The sequence below is a fragment of the Puntigrus tetrazona genome, chromosome 10 (genome assembly GCF_018831695.1).
Source record: "Puntigrus tetrazona isolate hp1 chromosome 10, ASM1883169v1, whole genome shotgun sequence".
Classification (NCBI taxonomy): domain Eukaryota; kingdom Metazoa; phylum Chordata; class Actinopteri; order Cypriniformes; family Cyprinidae; genus Puntigrus; species Puntigrus tetrazona.
The window spans coordinates 4,480,816-4,499,641 of NC_056708.1; the positions used below are offsets into that span (position 1 = coordinate 4,480,816).

At 36.6% G+C, this 18,826-nt stretch overlaps 1 protein-coding gene across 1 annotated transcript in view; it reads left to right on the plus strand.

Moving 5' to 3' along the window:
- The first annotated feature begins 451 nt into the window (after positions 1-451).
- LOC122352783 (talin-1-like) overlaps positions 452-18,826 on the plus strand; it is a 47,516-nt gene continuing 29,141 nt past the window's right edge. The window contains 32 exon segments of the mRNA XM_043250431.1: positions 452-613; positions 2,899-2,967; positions 2,970-2,995; positions 3,380-3,509; positions 3,901-4,006; positions 4,008-4,051; positions 4,369-4,394; positions 4,397-4,484; positions 4,487-4,512; positions 4,811-4,864; positions 4,867-4,940; positions 5,436-5,496; positions 5,805-5,874; positions 5,877-5,908; positions 5,996-6,151; positions 7,545-7,646; positions 8,567-8,643; positions 8,759-8,939; positions 9,115-9,228; positions 10,061-10,135; positions 10,138-10,171; positions 10,322-10,530; positions 11,325-11,423; positions 14,241-14,408; positions 14,493-14,788; positions 15,647-15,746; positions 15,748-15,813; positions 15,901-16,029; positions 17,339-17,452; positions 17,827-17,940; positions 18,027-18,161; positions 18,654-18,782. Of these exon segments, the coding sequence (XP_043106366.1) occupies positions 481-613; positions 2,899-2,967; positions 2,970-2,995; positions 3,380-3,509; positions 3,901-4,006; positions 4,008-4,051; positions 4,369-4,394; positions 4,397-4,484; positions 4,487-4,512; positions 4,811-4,864; positions 4,867-4,940; positions 5,436-5,496; positions 5,805-5,874; positions 5,877-5,908; positions 5,996-6,151; positions 7,545-7,646; positions 8,567-8,643; positions 8,759-8,939; positions 9,115-9,228; positions 10,061-10,135; positions 10,138-10,171; positions 10,322-10,530; positions 11,325-11,423; positions 14,241-14,408; positions 14,493-14,788; positions 15,647-15,746; positions 15,748-15,813; positions 15,901-16,029; positions 17,339-17,452; positions 17,827-17,940; positions 18,027-18,161; positions 18,654-18,782 (3,237 nt within the window). The 5' untranslated portion in view covers positions 452-480.

Consider the following 18,826-nt stretch of genomic DNA (forward strand, 5'->3'; position numbering starts at 1 on the left):
GACATTGGCTTCGTGTAGGACACTCTCTTGTTTTCTCTCTCTGGTGTTTTTTCAGATTTCTCTGTTGTGGTATCATTTATGTGATTGCATTTCGCAATGAAAGCAGGGTAATTTTGAAGTAGTATTAGTAGACGCTATTAGGCCTTATTTGATCTATTAAAATAGATCCTTAAGTAAAAGGGAAAAAGGACTTACTTTGTTCCTTCTTTCTGGTAAAATCTCAGAGTGAAATCGGCCTCTAACAGGGCAGTTCATCCTGCCTGTGTCTTTTTCTCACGCATAATTGGATCAACAACAGAAATGCGCGAGAAGACAACAATAACTATATGTTACCTTTTCATTGTCCTGCAATCTACAATAATTCCTCCAGGTTTGGTTAATCATGAATAATGTCGTCCTGTCAGCTTGAAAAGAGTGTTAAGAGTTTGTGTGGTGTTTGTTTTGCAGGAGTAGCAGTGGCACAGTCCCGTAGTGTCAGTCATGGTGGCGCTGTCGCTGAAGATCGGGGTGGGGAATGTGGTGAAGACCATGCAGTTCGAGCCCTCCACCATGGTGTACGACGCCTGTCGCATCATCAGGGAGAGAGTTCCAGAAGCACAGCTCGCCAGCGTGAGTCCCATCACCTGAAAAGTGCCAAATTCAGACCAAAAGCATTAGAAGCTCTCATGCGAATGGCAGTGTTATTGAGCATTTGGTGGCAGAAATATTCACAGCTCAACTATAAAATTTAAAGCACAGTTAGTAACTTGTGTCATATTTCGTATCATATATCAAAATAATGAAAAAAATCATTTTGGATAACGCTCTGGTATAGGGACCAATTCCTACTATTAACTAATTCTGCATGAGCATTTTGTACATCCATAATCCTACCCAATACCCAAACTTAACAACTATCTTACTAACTATTAATAAGCAGCTTAGAATTTGTAGTTTGAGGCAAAATTTACTTAAAATTTGGCTTTTTACGCTGGTGTGTGTATTCTAGGGATCTGCACTAAAACATTGTTACTAAACAGCTGCTCAGTAACATTTTCATGCATTTTTAAAATAAAATAAGTAATATAATAATAATGATCTTAAGTATTATAACATCTTTATTATAACACTCATGCACAGTGTTCCAGTTGGTATCTGTAATATTTTCAAATGTTTTGAAAGGGGGTCTAGAATATTTCTAAGGACGTTAAGTATTGCTTTTATTTATTTTTTATTTTTTTTTGGAAAAGCTAGACAAAACAGTAAAAGCACATTTTAGCTATTTAATTTATGCAATTATTAAAAAATAATTATCAAAATGTATGGGGAAAATGCAAAAGCCGTGTTCATTATTCGTCCAGTGATTCATGTTGTTTGGCTTCTTTTGCCAAGAATTTTTAATTTGGTACATCCCTAGCGTACGCTCATAGAAAACAACGCGTTTGAATTTTAACGATGTGGCTTTAAAATCTCCAATTAAACAATAGCAATATTATCCAGAATGCACGAGTACCCGAGTAAAACATTGAGTTGAAACCACCATCACTAAAACCCATCACACCATTTTTGGTTTTTGCACATAAAATTTGTTATCAGACGTTAAATCAAATCAGTTTGACTGTTAGTCTTCCTCTATTCCACGTTTAACAACCTCTCTCACATTTCATAAAAACTTAATACATTGCCTACAGCTGTCATGGGCAGCAACACTAGTCAAATTAACAATATTTGGCTAAAATCCCAGCATAACATCTCTGATTTTGAATTCCTTTTAGCGTTTGTTCCACCCAGATTCTTTCTTTACAGAGTAAACTAACTAAACTCAAAATCAAGCATAAATCTAGTTTGTGCTGCGCCGCTATAATGGGCCTGTATCAGGGTGCGGCTGGGTCCCAGCTTGTTACGTAATAGTCCTCGGTACCACTCTACATACTTGTCTTAACCTGTGAGCCATTCGTCTGTTTGACAGACCGCTTTCGTCCAAACTCAACAGCTTATGTGGAATGTGCAGTTGTCTTAAATAGCTCTGTCTGTCGGTGTTGCAGCATTACATTTGGAGGACGCTATCTAATCCAAGGAAAAAGCTCAAATTCTTTCTTGGCATCACCAATGAAAATTATAGTCAAAGTGTTTACATAAACTGAGCAGCAACCTGGGCCCAATTTTAAGTAAAACGGTGTGTATTTTCTAACTTGACCTAATCACTTAAGAAAGAAAATCAAAGTTTCTGAAACCAAACAGTGTCGCTAGTGCTTGAAACTGGAGACAGTAGTTGTTTTTTTAAATCTCAAACATGCAATTTATGTAGAGCTCAGCAAGTTGAAGTAATTGTTTAACAATAAATAAGGTTCTTTCTAATAATAAATAAGGTTGTTAGGAGTAAAACCTGGGAAATTTTACAGTTAATTTTTTCCATTTCCTTACCACAGCAAAAACTACTGGTTCAAACATTATTAAGTAATCAAATCGATGATAATAGCTACAAATTAAGTGTAAGTGTGAAGTAAGTAGCTTAAATAAACACAATAAATCAAATATGCAAAGAAAAGAAACATTTGGGTATGTGCACAGAAAACCATCAATCAGACAGCAGGTGAATACGAAAATTATTATTATTTTTTTATTTTTTTAAAACACCCATTTGCATCATGCTTTTTTAAATGCAGAAATGTGCTCTGTGTGAATGGTCCATAAAATAATTAACCATGTTATTAACATTACATTATGTAGCAATTACGCTACATTATTTTTGGTGTGTATTTTGAATTATTTTCAAGAATGATAAGCATTAAGAATCCTGTATTTTTAAAATTCAGGAAATTATGGGAAGCGTTTAGTCAGTGCCCCTTCCTATTTTGACGGTCTTATCAGGTTGTAAATGCAGTCTAACTGCGCGCTAACTCTTCTGTCTTCTTGCAGCCAGTGACTATGGCCTCTTCCTGTCAGATGAGGACCCAAAGAAAGGTATTTGGCTAGAAGCAGGCAAAGCCCTGACTACTACATGCTAAGAAATGGGGTGAGTTTAGAATATTTTAAATAAAACATCAAGATGTGATGCTCGTTGTTTCTATATTTTTACTGGGATTGTCTTGAGGGGAATGAAATGTTAAATTAGTTTGATGTATTTGAAATGAATCCATGCATCTGTAACTGGTAAAGCATGGTTCTAGTAAAACCAGGGTCAAGTGCTAATTACCAGTGTATTGACTGTGTATAAAATGTAATTAAATTACTTTGTAGCATCTGTCAAATTAAAGAATGTAAATGCCAACATTATTTGTAAAGACAGTGTTATATTAAAATTATATAAGCATGGTAGACCTTAATACAGCAGGTAACCCTAGTGAACATAATTCGTTGGGATTTATAAAAGATTTTCATTAGAACATGCATTTTTTAGGACACTCTGGAGTACAAAAAGAAACAGAGACCCCTGAAGATCCGCATGTTGGATGGAACTGTTAAAACAGTCATGGTGGATGACTCAAAAATCGTCAGTGACATGCTAATGACCATCTGTGCCAGAATAGGTAAGTTAATGTCCGTGTTATATTGTAGATGGATAACACTTGGATTGGCTTACAGTGCAGAAGCATAGGGGTACCACAAGGTTCAGTGATAAGACCGCTGTTTTTCTCTATATACACTGTACCACATGGGATAGTCATCCAGTCACATTGTCCCTGTTCTCACTTGGTATAAAGATACATTTTTTTGATGATCCAATAAATAGTGGCTACTGGTAAATATAGGTGGAGTCTACATTTTGTGATCAGATTACTAAAACTGCATTTGGGTGTAGCCAGTAGCGCTTTTTTTAATGGAGGTAAAAAATATATTTAGAGGTTTTATAAACTATTATGACCCTTGAGGAGCAGTTTGAATGCAGTGAGAGAGTAAAACGCTTGTTTTTTTTTTTAGGCATCACAAACTATGACGAGTACTCACTGGTGCGTGACGTGGGAGAGGAAAAGAAGGAAGAGACCACAGGGACACTGAAAAGAGACAAGACCCTCCTGAGGGATGACAAAAATGGAGAAGCTCAAACAGAAACTTCACACAGATGATGAGCGTATGTCACTTCCTCTCTCTGAATAAAATAAACATGCTGTTTGCCATTTTAAGAAACAGTGTATTCTCGACCTGTTCCCCTTCAGAGTGACAAAATGCATTATTTTTAAGTATTGTAGGTTCTTGTTGACTGATTTTCTTCACTCTGTGCTTTGGCTAATCTATTTAAAAAATACATATTATTGAATTTCTTTTCAAAATCCCAAAATGTAAAGGTTTTTAAGATGATGAGAAATGAAAATTCAGTCAAGCTTTTACATGTGGATGATATTTTGGAATCTAGTTGAATTCACTGATGTCAGAGCTGTATTTGAACAGTGAATTGGTTGGATCATGGGCGGACTTCATGCGAGAGCAGGGTGTAGAGGAGTCTGAGATGCTGCTTCTCAGAAGAAAGTTCTTCTACTCGGACCAGAATGTAGATTCCAGGGACCCGCACAGCTCAACTTGCTCTATGTGCAGGTAAACGCCACAGAACGCCATCTTTACATCAAGGTCATTTGTAAAGAAAATGAAAGAGCTTGTTTCTTTTTGGATCTGAGATTAGCGCTTGTCCTTAGTGGCGAAGCATTCTGTCAGTTATTTCTGTGGCATTTAAATGGGTGAAGCTACTGTACACTCAGTAAGTCTCATTGGTCTAAAACCAGTCACGTAAAAGTATGTTAAACATCATTAATGGTCCGATTGGCTGTAATTGTGATGGTTTGTGCATTGCTTCACTTTTAGTATACACATTTATGTACCGTATGTTGTATCCCAGGCCCGTGATGACATCCTGAATGGCTCCCACCCCGTCTCTTTCGATAAGGCATGCGAGAGTTTGCTGGATACCAGTGCCAGATCCAGTTTGGAGACCACAATGAGTCAAAACACAAACCTGGATTTCTAGAGTGAGCTCAACACATTTCTGTTTATTCCCATCTTGTACAGCATTCATTCCTTAGTTAAGTTAAGTTTGCCATCAAAACCAACAGATTCTGCATTTTTCAAGTTGATGAAAACAGAAATGCAAGCAATTAAGTCAACTATTGGTTTATTTGCATAATTTTTTTCTCTGATCATATTTTCATATACAGTTTTTAATAGTTTAGTTATAGCAGCTGTTATGTCTTGTCTTTGTTAACAATTTAATCAGGAACAGAGTTTAGGAAATTACTTCTGTTTCTATGAATAATTAATGGGTGCATGGTATTTCAAATGTTGTTTTTTTTACATATTTCTATATACACAGTACATAAACATATATTATTTAAGCAAAAGCTTTTATTTTGGAAGTGGTTGACAGCACTATTTTATACACCAGATCCCTGCACAAGCTACTGCTTTGTTCGCCAATCCTCAAAATATTAATGAATGTAACATTCTCGCTTCACGTCTGTCTCCAGTTTGAAAGAATTCCTGCCCAAAGAGTACATCAAGAACAAGGGCGAGAAAAAGATCTTCCAGGTAAGGTTATGCAAATTATTTGTAATTTATCAATTTTATCCAAAGCATTGTAACATTTCTTGCGCACTTTCTGTATGAATATTTAGATTAGTTGTGGGCTCCGTGTCTCGCCTGCCCCGTTGACAGCAACATTGCTCTTTTTTTGCTGTTTGTTCATTTTAATAATAAATAAAAAGACAACAAATAGAATACGACTTAAAATGCTTTAAAAGAATAGAATTGAGAGTGCATTTTTTTTCAAAGCCATGTTAGATGCGGCACTATGGGCTATATGAGTTTTAATAAAATTATGAACTCGTATCTTTAAGGCACACAAAAACTGCCAAAACATGACCGAGATTGAGGCCAAAGTCAGCTACGCCAAACTGGCCAGATCTCTAAAACCTATGGAGTGTCCTTCTTCTTAGTCAAGGTAAATATCTTACGCCCTATCCGAGCTCTAACATTAATAAATGGCTCATGCTTTCCTTGTTAATTGTAATGTTTATTCTCTTTACAGGAAAAAATGAAAGGAAAGAATAAGCTTGTTCCACGTTTGTTGGGCATCACTAAAGAGAGCGTAATGAGAGTGGACGAGAAGACCAAAGAAGTGATGCAGGAATGGAGTCTGACCAACATCAAACGCTGGGCGGCTTCTCCCAAAAGCTTCACCCTGGTACCAACACACTCCTCTAAACACACACACACACTGTGTTCTGATAATTACTCACTCTGACACTGCGCATGACGATGTACGCTAAGGGTGGAGTTTCTATGGTTCGCTTCACAGCTCTGTGGTTACCGTTTTCAGTCTGATTTGGTCAATTTTGGAGATAATAAGGATCGTTTAGGTGATTAATATAATAATACAAATCACCAAATATTTCAAGGGTTTACGCTAAAATGAAAAATCGCTTTGTGTCCATCCTTTGAAAATCAACTTAACAGCAATGTGTCAAAAAGTACAGAACTTTGTTGAAATGAATTGTAAGATGAACTAAAGTCTTTGGAATGACAAGTGAAGTTTGTAAACGTGACATATCATGAAAATCTGAAAACCATTTCCAGGTTTTAAGCGCTATAATCAGGTCCCCATTGCGCTTACCAACCAAGGAAACATGAATAAGAGTAACCCAGTAACTTTGTGTAGTAAGCTTTTTTTCTGCCAACTGAGTGCGTCTGATCTTGCTCAAATATAATATTACCATCCCTTAATCTGTAAATTTCCACCTGCTATCATTTTAATTTCACAAGCAACAATGGTTACCAAGACAAACACAGAACACTATTTAGGTCATAATCTGAGTGTTTCTGTTTCTACTCAAAATAGGCATTTTCAAAATGATATAATAAATAATCTGTAGGGTATTTTGTGCTAAAACGTCAGACACGTATTGAGGACACCAGAGACTTGTATTACACTTTGTAAATAAATATTTTTATTTCAAATGTGTTTATTTGAATCGTATATTGGTATGTTTTAATTTAATATTAGCTTTTCATCAACAAACAAACCTCCTTTTGTTCTTTCCAAATCCCAATTTATAAACTAATAATGCACACTTGCAAGAATGCTAAAGCTGCGACAGACCTTTAATCAGTTCCTGTTTCTTGTAATAGACGAAGCTGAAGCAGTAATCAATGCTGAACACTGGATCCAGGAAGTGACATTGTTCATGGATCACGGCTTACACAGCAGTAGTTCACTATTTAGACTCTGGCTGCAGACGATTGATTACGTTAAATTAATTATTTCCGTCCCACAGCTCTCTGTTAGTAGACGCTCAGACTCAATACATTTTGCAATTTTTTTTTCTTGCTGCACAGATTTATCAAACTTGGCGAATTAGGTTGGACCATGCCTGCTTGGTAATTTTACGATGAAATGTATAAAAAAAATTGTGGGTTTATTTATTTTATTTTTTTTCAAAACCTAAAACAATTTTTGCTCACTTTATATAGCCTAATATATGAATGCACAATTCACTTCTCAATAACAATGAAACACCAAGTTCATTAATCATTATTTTTGTTGCCTTATTAAGTGTCATGCTACATGTTTTCTTCAGGACTTTGGAGACTATCAGGATGGTTACTACTCTGTTCAGACCACTGAAGGAGAGCAGATTGCACAACTCATCGCTGGTTACATCGACATCATTCTCAAAAAGGTAACATGGCATGACCTCATTTGTAAAATGCAATAAATCATGTGAAGCCTGACAACTTATTTTTGTTTTCTACATTTTTGGACACGTGAGACTAGCCTTACCCTCAGAAAGAGTGAGAAAACCTTTTAAGGAAAACATTTTTAACTGGATTTGATAAAGTTATCAGTGTTTTCCATTTATGATTGTTCATTTGGTGAATGCTGTACACATTGTGCTTAATCATTTGCGGAGACTGATGCGTCATTGTTTTTTGTTTTTTTTCCTGACGAAACCGTTTTAATTACTTAATAAAGGGTTTATTCAAGTCAAGTATTATTTGTATAGTGCTTTTCGCAATACATTTTTCATTGTGTTAATATTTACAGCATCTTAGCAGATTGAGTTGTGTAATATTGCAATCAATATTGCAATCAAGGTTATATATATATATAATCATATATATATATATATATATATATATATATATAGTCTTTATGCTGTTATGAGGGTTTGGCTCTGGAAGTCTTCTGCTGATCGCACATAATCACACATAATCTGCTACTGCAGGTATTCAATGACTCTTTTGAAGTCTTTTGGATTTTGCAATGGCCAAGCACCCCCTGACATAAACACACTTCACAACCACCATGCTCCTAGTTTCACATTAACCTCTGTGACCGAGAGAGAGTCAGATTTGCAACTCATTTAATAGGCTTTTTTTCCCACCTTATCTTGTCTGTCTAATTTTTAATGCTTGTGTGATGGGTCTTTGTGAAATTGCTGCTGCTGGTTTTCTGTGGTGTGAGAAATTCCTCAACAAACCTTCATGTTTAACCAGCCTAGAGAAAGATACAGTCTGATCTGGCAACAAAGTGCTTCATTCAGTTCCTGCTCTCAAGTATCTTTGTGCCTGAAACCTTTTTTTTTTTTTTTATCTGCAGAAAAAGAGCAAAGATCACTTCGGCCTGGAAGGCGATGAGGAGTCAACTATGCTGGAAGACTCGGTATCTCCCAAAAAGTGAGTTCTAGTGTGCATGAAAGTAGCATGGTGTTATTTTATCAGCTTGAATATGTCGCACATTGTTTGAGCTACACCATTCAATCTAATGGAAAACTGTGACATTATGCTCCAGGTCAACAGTTCTTCAGCAGCAGTTTAATAAAGTTGTGAAAGTGGAAACGGGCTCCGTTGCTCTGCCGGCCATCATCCGCTCTGGTGCAGGTGGTCCAGAGAGCTTTCAAATGGGCTCCATGCCACAGGCCAAACAGCACATCACCAGTGGGCAGATGCACAGAGGACACATGCCGCCTCTGGTCAGATATACAAAAACACAAACATACCTTTGGAACAACCACTGAATGTGAAGGATTGGCTTTGCTTTTGATACTAATAATATGAGACACGTCTATGGAGTTGTGATCATTTTAGCTGTCAGCACTGTTTGTTTGGACCGTACAGTGAGCTGTCTGTGTTCTCTGTGTTTTGCAGACCTCAGCTCAGCAGGCTTTGACCGGCACCATTAACTCCAGTATGCAGGCGGTACAAGCAGTTCAGGCCTCTCTTGATGAGTTTGACGCCCTGCCTCCACTGGGCACTGATGCGGTGAGATGAATTATCTCTGAAATACACTTTACGATATAGGTGTCAGGTGTTAACATTAGTTAATAAATTAATTAATAAATTAGTTATTAATTAAATTAAAGGTAAAGGTAAACAATGAATAATGCATTTAAAAATATTTATTAAACTTTGTAGACATTAGTTACTAAACAATATTGTGTATATATATATATATATATATGCACACACAGAAAATATGTTTGTATATTTTGTATACTAATATTGATGATATAAATGTATTATATTTTCAGAATATCCTACCATATGTATATTTATGTATACATTATAAATATGCACAGTAAACGCATATATATTATATACACACATGTAAAGTCATTTTTGAACTGATCATGCAGAAGGTAACACTTTAGATCAGGCACACTATTAGCTGTTATATATCCAAGCATAGTGACTGTTTATTGATACTTATAAAGCACATATTAATGTCTTATTCTGCATGACCGTATTTAAGATCCCTTAAACCTACCCAGTATATATTTTAACTATAACATCTACCTCACTTGGTGTCATTTAAGTAAAAACATCTGGAGTTTATAGAGGAAAAAGTCTTATTTAATAATGAATATGTATTGTGATACTGAAATATGTCCCAGTGATATTGACATTTTAGATTAAGAGACTTTGATAGGGTTCAGAAATTATATTTAAGGAGATTCTGACTAAATAGAAGTGGGACCAAAAGGAAAAATGTGGACAAGACTTAATAACAAACCAATATGGATTAACAATATAGTGAGGAATGTATATCATGTGCTCAGTATATTAATGAACATCCCCTCTCTCTAATGTTTAGGCCTCTCAAGCATGGAGGAAGAACAAAATGGATGAGTCCAAACATGAGATTCATTCTCAGGTGGACGCCATAACTCAAGCGGAACTGCCTCTATGGTCAATCTGACTGCAGGTGACACTAGTCATCACTTTTTTTATTGGTGCTTTATCAAAACTAAAAGCATACTAAAACAAGCTAGTGGAATGCCGGATATTTGAAAAGTCATCTTTCCCTCATCGTTTGGTCATGTGGTAAATGTTTCTCACTGAACGTGTCTGTCAGGAGACCCAGCAGAGACGGATTACACCGCTGTGGGCTGTGCAGTCACCACCATCTCCTCCAACCTGACCGAGATGTCTAAAGGTGTGAAACTGTTGGCAGCGCTGATGGAGGACGAGGGAGGAAATGGCCAGCAGCTTTTGGGTGCTGCCAAGAACCTGGCGTGCGCTGTGTCCGATATGCTCAAGACCGCTCAGCCCTCTAATACTGAGGTATTACCCGAGTACAAACATGGGATTGGGAATGAGGCAAACAGTTGATGTGGTTCATGTAGCAGCATTGGCATTTAGTGGTTGTGTTTAAAAGAATATTCCACTTCCAGAATAAACATTTCCTGATAATTTATCCACCCCCCATGTCATCCAAGATACTCACATCTTTCTTTGCATGATCCAAGCTAAGTAATAGGTCTTATTTAGCTCATATGTACTCCGTGCACTCCTAAAAACTCTGTTCTCATTTACAAAATTGTCCTTGACCTTCTTTGCATGTTAATTTTGTAAACACTAGGCTGGTATTTCTGCAGCAATGTAGGGGATCTTGAAGTTGGAGGAGGGAATAAGATTAAAGTTTTTCAATCTGGTTCTCTTAGTTTTTTGGAAGAAATCTAAGCTTTAAACCTAAACAAACTTCCATTTGGGGTCAATAATATTTTTTTTTTTTATGTTTGTGAAAGACATCTCTTAGGCTCACCAAGCTCACATTTAGTTTATCTGAAACATTTAGTTTATCTAGTTTAAAAAATTACAATTTAAGAACTGTTTAAAATTAAAATAATGTCACCATCTCTTTGGATCACTTTAATGAATCCTTGCAGAATAAATTGCTTTCAGTAAAATCTTGAAGAACAAACTATAAAAAAAAGCATGCAGAACAGTACTACAGCTAAAGTTTAACACCTGCGTGTCCTTTAGAAAATGCTAATAATTGTGTAAATATGAGCAAATACTGCTTTAATGTTGACTTTGCTATTTTGGTATGTTAATATTACTTTGTGTGTCTTCAGCCACGACAGAACCTCCTGCAAGCAGCGGGTAATGTGGGTCAGGCCAGTGGTGAACTCCTGCAGCAGATCGGAGAGTCTGATGCTGATCAGCACTTCCAGGTGTGACACACACGCACACACACACACACACACACACACTGATGATAAGACTGTAACGCATTAACCTGTGTTCTCATCAGTCTGTAGGTACAGCAGCATTCACACACTCCAGACGGACACGCTATAGTCAAATGCTGGTAACAACACATAGAAAGAGCAATTACGTATTCACCAGCCAATCATACTAATGAAACCGTGATCATTATTAAATCAGTCATTCAGTGATCACGGTTCGATCTGGATTGTGATGAACGCCAAATAGCCTCACTGAGCCTGTCATAATTGTAGCATATAAGATCATGGTGTGGTGACGGGTCTCTGTATTCTCATCCATATCCACTGGAAATCAATTATTTCATTATTCAAACTGTTTCTCTGCATGATAGATTTCATCATTTAATTGTGTCTTGATTCTCAAAATTCTGTTGTTTTTGTGCATACAGACCTTGTAACTATTAGTAATGAATCTGGGGTTTTTCTGTGTACCATAAAGCTAAAAGCATCTAATATATTTATTTTGTAAAGCCTGATTTTAGAGCTTATGACAGCCACTGTAACATTTTTCTAATTGCCAGTTACTTTTACTACAGTAAAACATCTATCATTTTTAGTAATTGTTTTAGTAATCATTAGTGCTGCACTCTATTGGAAAAAAATTGACATTTATGATGCTATATATTGCAGTTTGGAAAAATACAGGATTTTAAGGTTATTAACAGATAACTGAGTGCTAGCTATATTTGAGTTATATTTGCAAAAACAGAACTCTTTTTAGTAAATTATGTTTCAATTGTTAGCTCAGATACTTTTTTAACCTATGCAAAATAAACCATCGGAATGCATGATTTAAAAAAATGGTAAAGATTTTTGAAAATTGTTAAAAACAATAACAAATGTTTTTGCAAATGAACTCTTCATTTGGAAATAATTGATTATTATAGACGTATTGGGGTTATTTTTTTGAAGTGCATCTGCATAGAATAGAATAAAGGCTGGAAAATTTAATAAAGATGTTCTTTTAACGTGATTTAAGACAAATTTGGGTGTTCACGTAGATTTAATAAACCTTTGCCATTTGATAAAAGCTCTAAGCCATACCACAAAATCAATTTTAGTTTGATACAACATTCTGCAATAATTTTAATGTGTAATTGTGTCATTTATGTTGGTCCGTGGAGCTGTTATCTTCTTTTCTCGTCAGTGATGTTATAAGGTCAAGGCTTTGCAACCTTTTGAGATATTTTATCTCCACAGCCCTTTAACGCATCCCGTATATCAGTGGAATAATTCAGATACATGATGTGTTGTGCGATGAGATATCAAGTCAAGCCTGATTGTGCAAATGATGTGAGCTGCAGTATACACTTTTTGGAGCACAGCGGTGTGTGCTGAAGTAGTTTGTGTTAAACTAAAATTAAATTAAATTAGGGGATGTTCTTGTTCTAGAAAGCATCGGTTTTTCTGGGTCTGTATTTCTATAAAGAGACATTTTTTACATTTTACAAGTATCCTCTATAAGCTGATTTTGTCAGTTTTTAGACTTACATTAGCCTACAATCATGTTAAAAGGACATTGACATGATATTTGTATTCCATATGTGTGGTTTGGGCTAAAGCTGTAACAGCTGAAATGGCTCTGAATGCCTTGGAAGTCTTTTGTCAGCTCTACTGTGATAATTTTCGAAAGAACTACCCTATGCTTGGTTGGAAACGTCTTATCACTTTTCACACAGCCGAACTGAAGGGGAAGTTTTGTGCTATAGTCGTGTGCATGTATGAATGTCCTTATTTGGACAGAAAGATTATCAGAGATAGTTTAATGCATTTGGTAACATGAAGTTTAACGGACAATTCTAGTGCCGCCCTGCCCTCTTGTTTTTGTACAACACCGCTTGTTCTTTATTCCTGTTCTTTAAATATTTGTTTATAGTACAAAATTTTCTCTGCTGATGTGGTACACAGTAAATAAAAAGTATTTATTAGCAACTTCTTTGCTTTAGTATTGTCTCGATACTAAAATAATTTTCATAAACTCAAGGGACATGCCAACAATATTTTGAGAATGACCTTTATCCTGCATGTAAATGAGCTAGAGCATGTGTATATAGTGCGTGTTAGTTGATCTATTTCTGTCATTGCCGTATTTCACTAATGATTCTTCTGGTCTTCATTGTAAAAAGAGTACATATATTTTAGAATTTCAAATTGAGCAGTTGTCCTTTAGAATAGATTATAGGATGTGTCTCGTCAGAACTGATCTAAGAGTCACTCTAATGCAACAAAGTAAATTATTTTTATATATAGAAATAGAAATTGCAACCAGATTTTCTTTCCTGTTGAGAATGTAAGTGAAAGTGACGCTATATGGCTTCTCGGATAATAAGGAATATGATTTTGTCCTGAGGAAATTGATCAGATATTGGAAAGGGAGCTTACAAAGCCAGATGTTTGCTGCAGACTTGCATTATGTGAGATACAGTATATTATGAATGGAACAGGTCTGGAAAAACTGGGGTTCAAAATTGTGAGATGCATGTGATTTTTCTTCCATGTTTTAACATAGCAAAAATTAGACCAAACATCCGTGTGACATTAGAATGTTTTGAAAATCATAAAATTATTATTGTTTTGAACAACTATATTGCTGAAATTCAAATGCTATTCAACTTTTTATCAGATTTTTATTAATAAAATGGATAGTTTGGGTAACATGCAGTCAATTCAAAATTGTTTCATTTAGAAAAATGCCCATGGTTTATGCTATTAAGTCTGTTTGATTAAGTCAAATAATTTTTTTTTTTGCATGTGCGTGTGTAGGACATGTTGATGCAGTTGGCAAAGGCTGTGGCTAATGCAGCGGCGGCTCTGGTGTTAAAAGCCAAGAATGTGGCTCAGAAAACAGAAGATTCAGCTCAACAGAACCGAGTGATTGCCGCTGCCACCCAGTGTGCCCTGTCCACGTCACAGCTTGTGGCCTGCACCCGAGTAAGCGTTCACACCGGTCTCATCCACTGACTCCTTGCTGACCTCAGCTGATGCCTGTGTGTGTGTGTTTTATCTGCGTTTCAGGTGGTGGCTCCCACCATCAGTTCCCCTGTGTGTCAGGAGCAGCTCATCGAGGCCGGGAAGCTGGTGGCTAAGTCTGTGGAGGGTTGCGTGGAGGCGTCACAGGGCGCGACCAATGACGAGCAGCTGCTCAAACAGGTGGGTGTGGCCGCCACAGGTGTCACTCAGGCTCTCAACGAGCTGCTGCAGCATATCAGACAGTACGCCAGCGGAGGACAGCCAATCGGACGGCACGGAGAGGCCACTGACCGCATCCTGGATGTGACCGATAACATCTTCAGCTCCATGGGAGACGCAGGTACTAGGAATATGTTTAAGCCTTTTCCTTACTGTATTGGAAGTGGCCATGTATTGTAAGATTTAGATAGATTACACGAAAAACATATATACACACATGTGATCATTTTACAGTCCTCGGAGTCTCCGAGAAAAATGAACAATCTTTTTGTTAATTTTATGTAAAAAAAAATAAAATGAGTTCCTTCCCTAACACATTTACTACATATGCACACATTGATCACTCTACAAACAATTCAAAACTATAATGCTATAAGAAAATTTTATTCATTGTTTAACTGGATCTTCAGGCTTAATTAGCTTATCTCACCTCCAGAATATGACAGGATTAAAAAAAAAGCCTAAAATTGTTATGTTTTAACTTAAATAATTTTTACTTATTAGTATGGTTGAATTGGATCATGGAAGGTCAGTAGCAAATAAATACATAAATATCGTATATATATATTTATATTTAACATTTAATTATTGCAGGTTTGCATCATTCTGTGCTTGTATTTCTCGCATTCTTTAATATTGTGTATTTGTGCAGGTTACTTTTTGAAAAAAGCATTTCAGATGTTTTTCATGTAAATTAAAAAGTAATGCCTTACTTTACTGAATGCTTGATAAAAGTAATCAAAATTTCACAACTTTATATAAAGGCATCTGCTGAATGTCAAAATGATGGTTATTATTGTATTTTCTAAATTTTTGTCATGAAGATAGCTGACCTCTTATTAAATAAAAATGAAATAAAAGAAATCAAAACAGGAACATGTAATAGTCTGTGTTTAATATAGTTTGGACTGATGTGCAGAGACTTGTTGATATTCGTATGAATGGAGCTCACGCACAGGCGCATTCCTCTCTGTGTTCAGGGAGATGGTGCGACAGGCTCGGATCCTTGCTCAGGCCACCTCAGATTTAGTCAATGCCATCAAAGCCGACGCGGAGGGTGAAACCGACCTGGAGAACTCCCAAGAAACTTCTGTCTGCTGCCAAACTCCTGGCTGATGCCACCGCCAAGATGGTAGAAGCTGCGAAGGTGGGACAGAAGACATGCCTTGGTGTGTGTTTTTAGAATGGATATCTGTGCGTTCGAGCTGAGTGTGTGTTGCGTGTGTGCTGGCAGGGTGCGGCTGCTAACCCTGACAGTGAGGAGCAGCAGCAGAAGCTGCGTGAAGCTGCGGAGGGTCTGCGCATGGCCACCAATGCTGCTGCACAGAACGCCATTAAAAAGAGGCTGGTCAACAAACTGGAGGTGAGAACTGAAGCGCACAATTCCAAACCTCTTCGAACCTTTTTTGTGCACGTATGAGGTCACATTCTTTTTTGAAAACAATTAGCTGCACTGAGATGAATTCTAGAAGTTTTGCCAATTATAACATCTCTTTGCCCTATTTGGGGTAAAGTCATATGATGTTTTATAGCTCATGGAGTTCAATCTTGCCAAAGGCTACAATGAGAAAAGATTTATCACATGTTTAAAAGGCTGCAGTACGTACAGCTCAGTGATGCAGTTTCACAACTAACTTGTTGCAACTTGAGAAAGAAGAACTGCTAGGTTTCGCAAACTCCACAGACCTGTTTCTGTTTTATACTGTTGCTTATAGTCAACAGTAAAAAAAAAAAGAACAGCATGTGCGGCTTAATTCTTTGTAATATCTATCTGTCTGTCTAACTGGCTGCCTGTCCTATCAGCCTCCTGCCAGAGCCAAAATACTCCAGAAGACCCAAGTCGCTCTAGCAGCCACCAAAATATAAACTTAACCAGCTGAAATATCAGAAATAAATAGCACCATCTAGAAAGCAGGCAAATGATCCTAAAAACCAACTAGACCTGTCTGTCTGTCACGTATGCTGACCAAAAAGTAAATTTTTTTTGTTCCAATTTATTTAAAAAAAATGTAATTTACTACTGTTATAAAATCAATAGCCATTTCTCCAGTATTCAATGTCGTGTGATCCTTATAAAAGCTAAAAAACATTCAAAGACTTTACTTAAAACATTAATAAAGAAGTTTGCCCAACTTTATATTAAGTGGCCTTGACTACTATTTACTACTATTAAATTTTATGTATTTATTTTGGTTTTAGGGAGTCTACATAAATGCAATTATAGAAGTTAAGTACAGATGTGATTACATGCAGGTATTTTTTAATAGAAGTTCAATGTAAAAACGTGTATAAGTGCATTGTAATAAATTAGTATTTTAAATGTATGCACACTATATAAAGTAGGATCTAAGTTTGAACTTGGAGAGCAAAAGAGAGAGTTTAAGAGTGTTAAAGAAGTGTATTTGTTCCAAACTTTTGACCAGTCGTGTATATATACAGAGACTGTTCAGTGTTTTATTATAAATGGAAGGAAATGCAATGTACAATATGTGAGTAAGAAACCATATTAGTGTGTCAGTAAATGTCTGACTTTATTGGTGATTTCAAATTGGGTGTTTAACAAGCAGTTTTTGAGATTTTAGAATTTCGCAGTTCAGTTGGTATATATCTAAGACAATTTTTTTTTTTATGTGGTTTATAATACATATGTTTGTGTCACATCTGTTGGTCAGAATGCAGCCAAACAGGCGGCTGCAGCTGCCACTCAGACGATTGCTGCCGCGCAGAATGCCGCCTCTTCCAACAAGAACCCTGCTGCCCAGCAGCAACTCGTGCAGAGCTGCAAGGTGTGTTTCTATCAACACCCACTTCCTGTTCCTCTCGGGTTAAAACTGGTTCACGTAGGCGATGTGTTTGTGAAAGGCTGATGTGAACAGACTTGAAACATAAAGCGTAATTCTGTGCTTAACAGTAATTTTTGATAAATTACTACAGTTTTCTTGCTTGCAGTTTATGATTGATATACAGTCTAACCAAAATTTATTCAGACACATTCTCGCATTGTCAGAACTGTCAGAACAAATTAATCTTTAGAAAGTCTATATAAATCTATAGAAAGCTATGTAATGGATTACACGTATATTGACTGTATAGTAAGCAAGGCCTATATAATTAGGAATAATAGAACACGAACATGATCAGTGTGCTGATTTGTTTGCAGGTGGTGGCAGATCAGATCCCTCAGCTAGTTCAGGGTGTGAGAGGAAGTCAAGCTCAGCCTGACAGCCCCAGCGCCCAGCTCGCCCTGATTGGAGCCAGTCAGAACTTCCTCCAGGTCCATTCACTCTTCTGACCTTCACTTTGTGTTATAAAGTGCTAATCTGCATCATTTGAGCTCACAATGTCTGCACTTTACATCAGCCCGGAGCGAAAATGGTGACTGCAGCAAAAGCCACGGTTCCCACCATCAGTGACCAGGCATCTGCCATGCAGCTCAGTCAGTGCTCCAAAAACCTGGCTAGCGCTCTCGCTGAGCTGCGCACCGCCGCACAAAAGGTACCATGGCAGAGATTTACATTCAGTTTGATAGTTAATTTGATTGGGGAGAAGTGTTATGAAGTTTTGGTTCACCACCGTAATAAAAGATTTATTGTTGAATGTTTAAAAATACAGAAATTAAGACAGTTGTGTATTATAGTTTTCCTGGTGTTTTGTAAAAAAAAAAAATGTTTATTATTATTATTAACACTTGTTTTTAAATTTATAGTGTATTATTGCAAAAATACATTATTCATTTTTTTGTTTAATTGTTATAATTTAAGTAATACGATCTTTATTATTATTTAGTGCTGTGTTCTGTGTATATGTATTATCTATATATAAGTATACACACATATTGTTAAATGCAGTATAATTAGAAAATATGTACATGTATTTTCATGGCTATATATCCATAAAATTTATATTTAAAAATATATGTATATTTTTATATATAAACATTTTTTTCTGAAATCTATGTACGTCTCTGTTTGTCTTTGTCTGACACAGGCTCAGGAAGCATGTGGTCCTCTGGAGATTGATAATGCTCTCACAATGGTACGAGGGCTGGAGAGGGACATGCAGGAGGCCAAAGCTTCAGCTGCTGAAGGCAAACTCAGACCCCTGCCTGGAGAAACGGTGAGTATATCAGTACACAGTATGCGTATGTGCTCTACATGCAT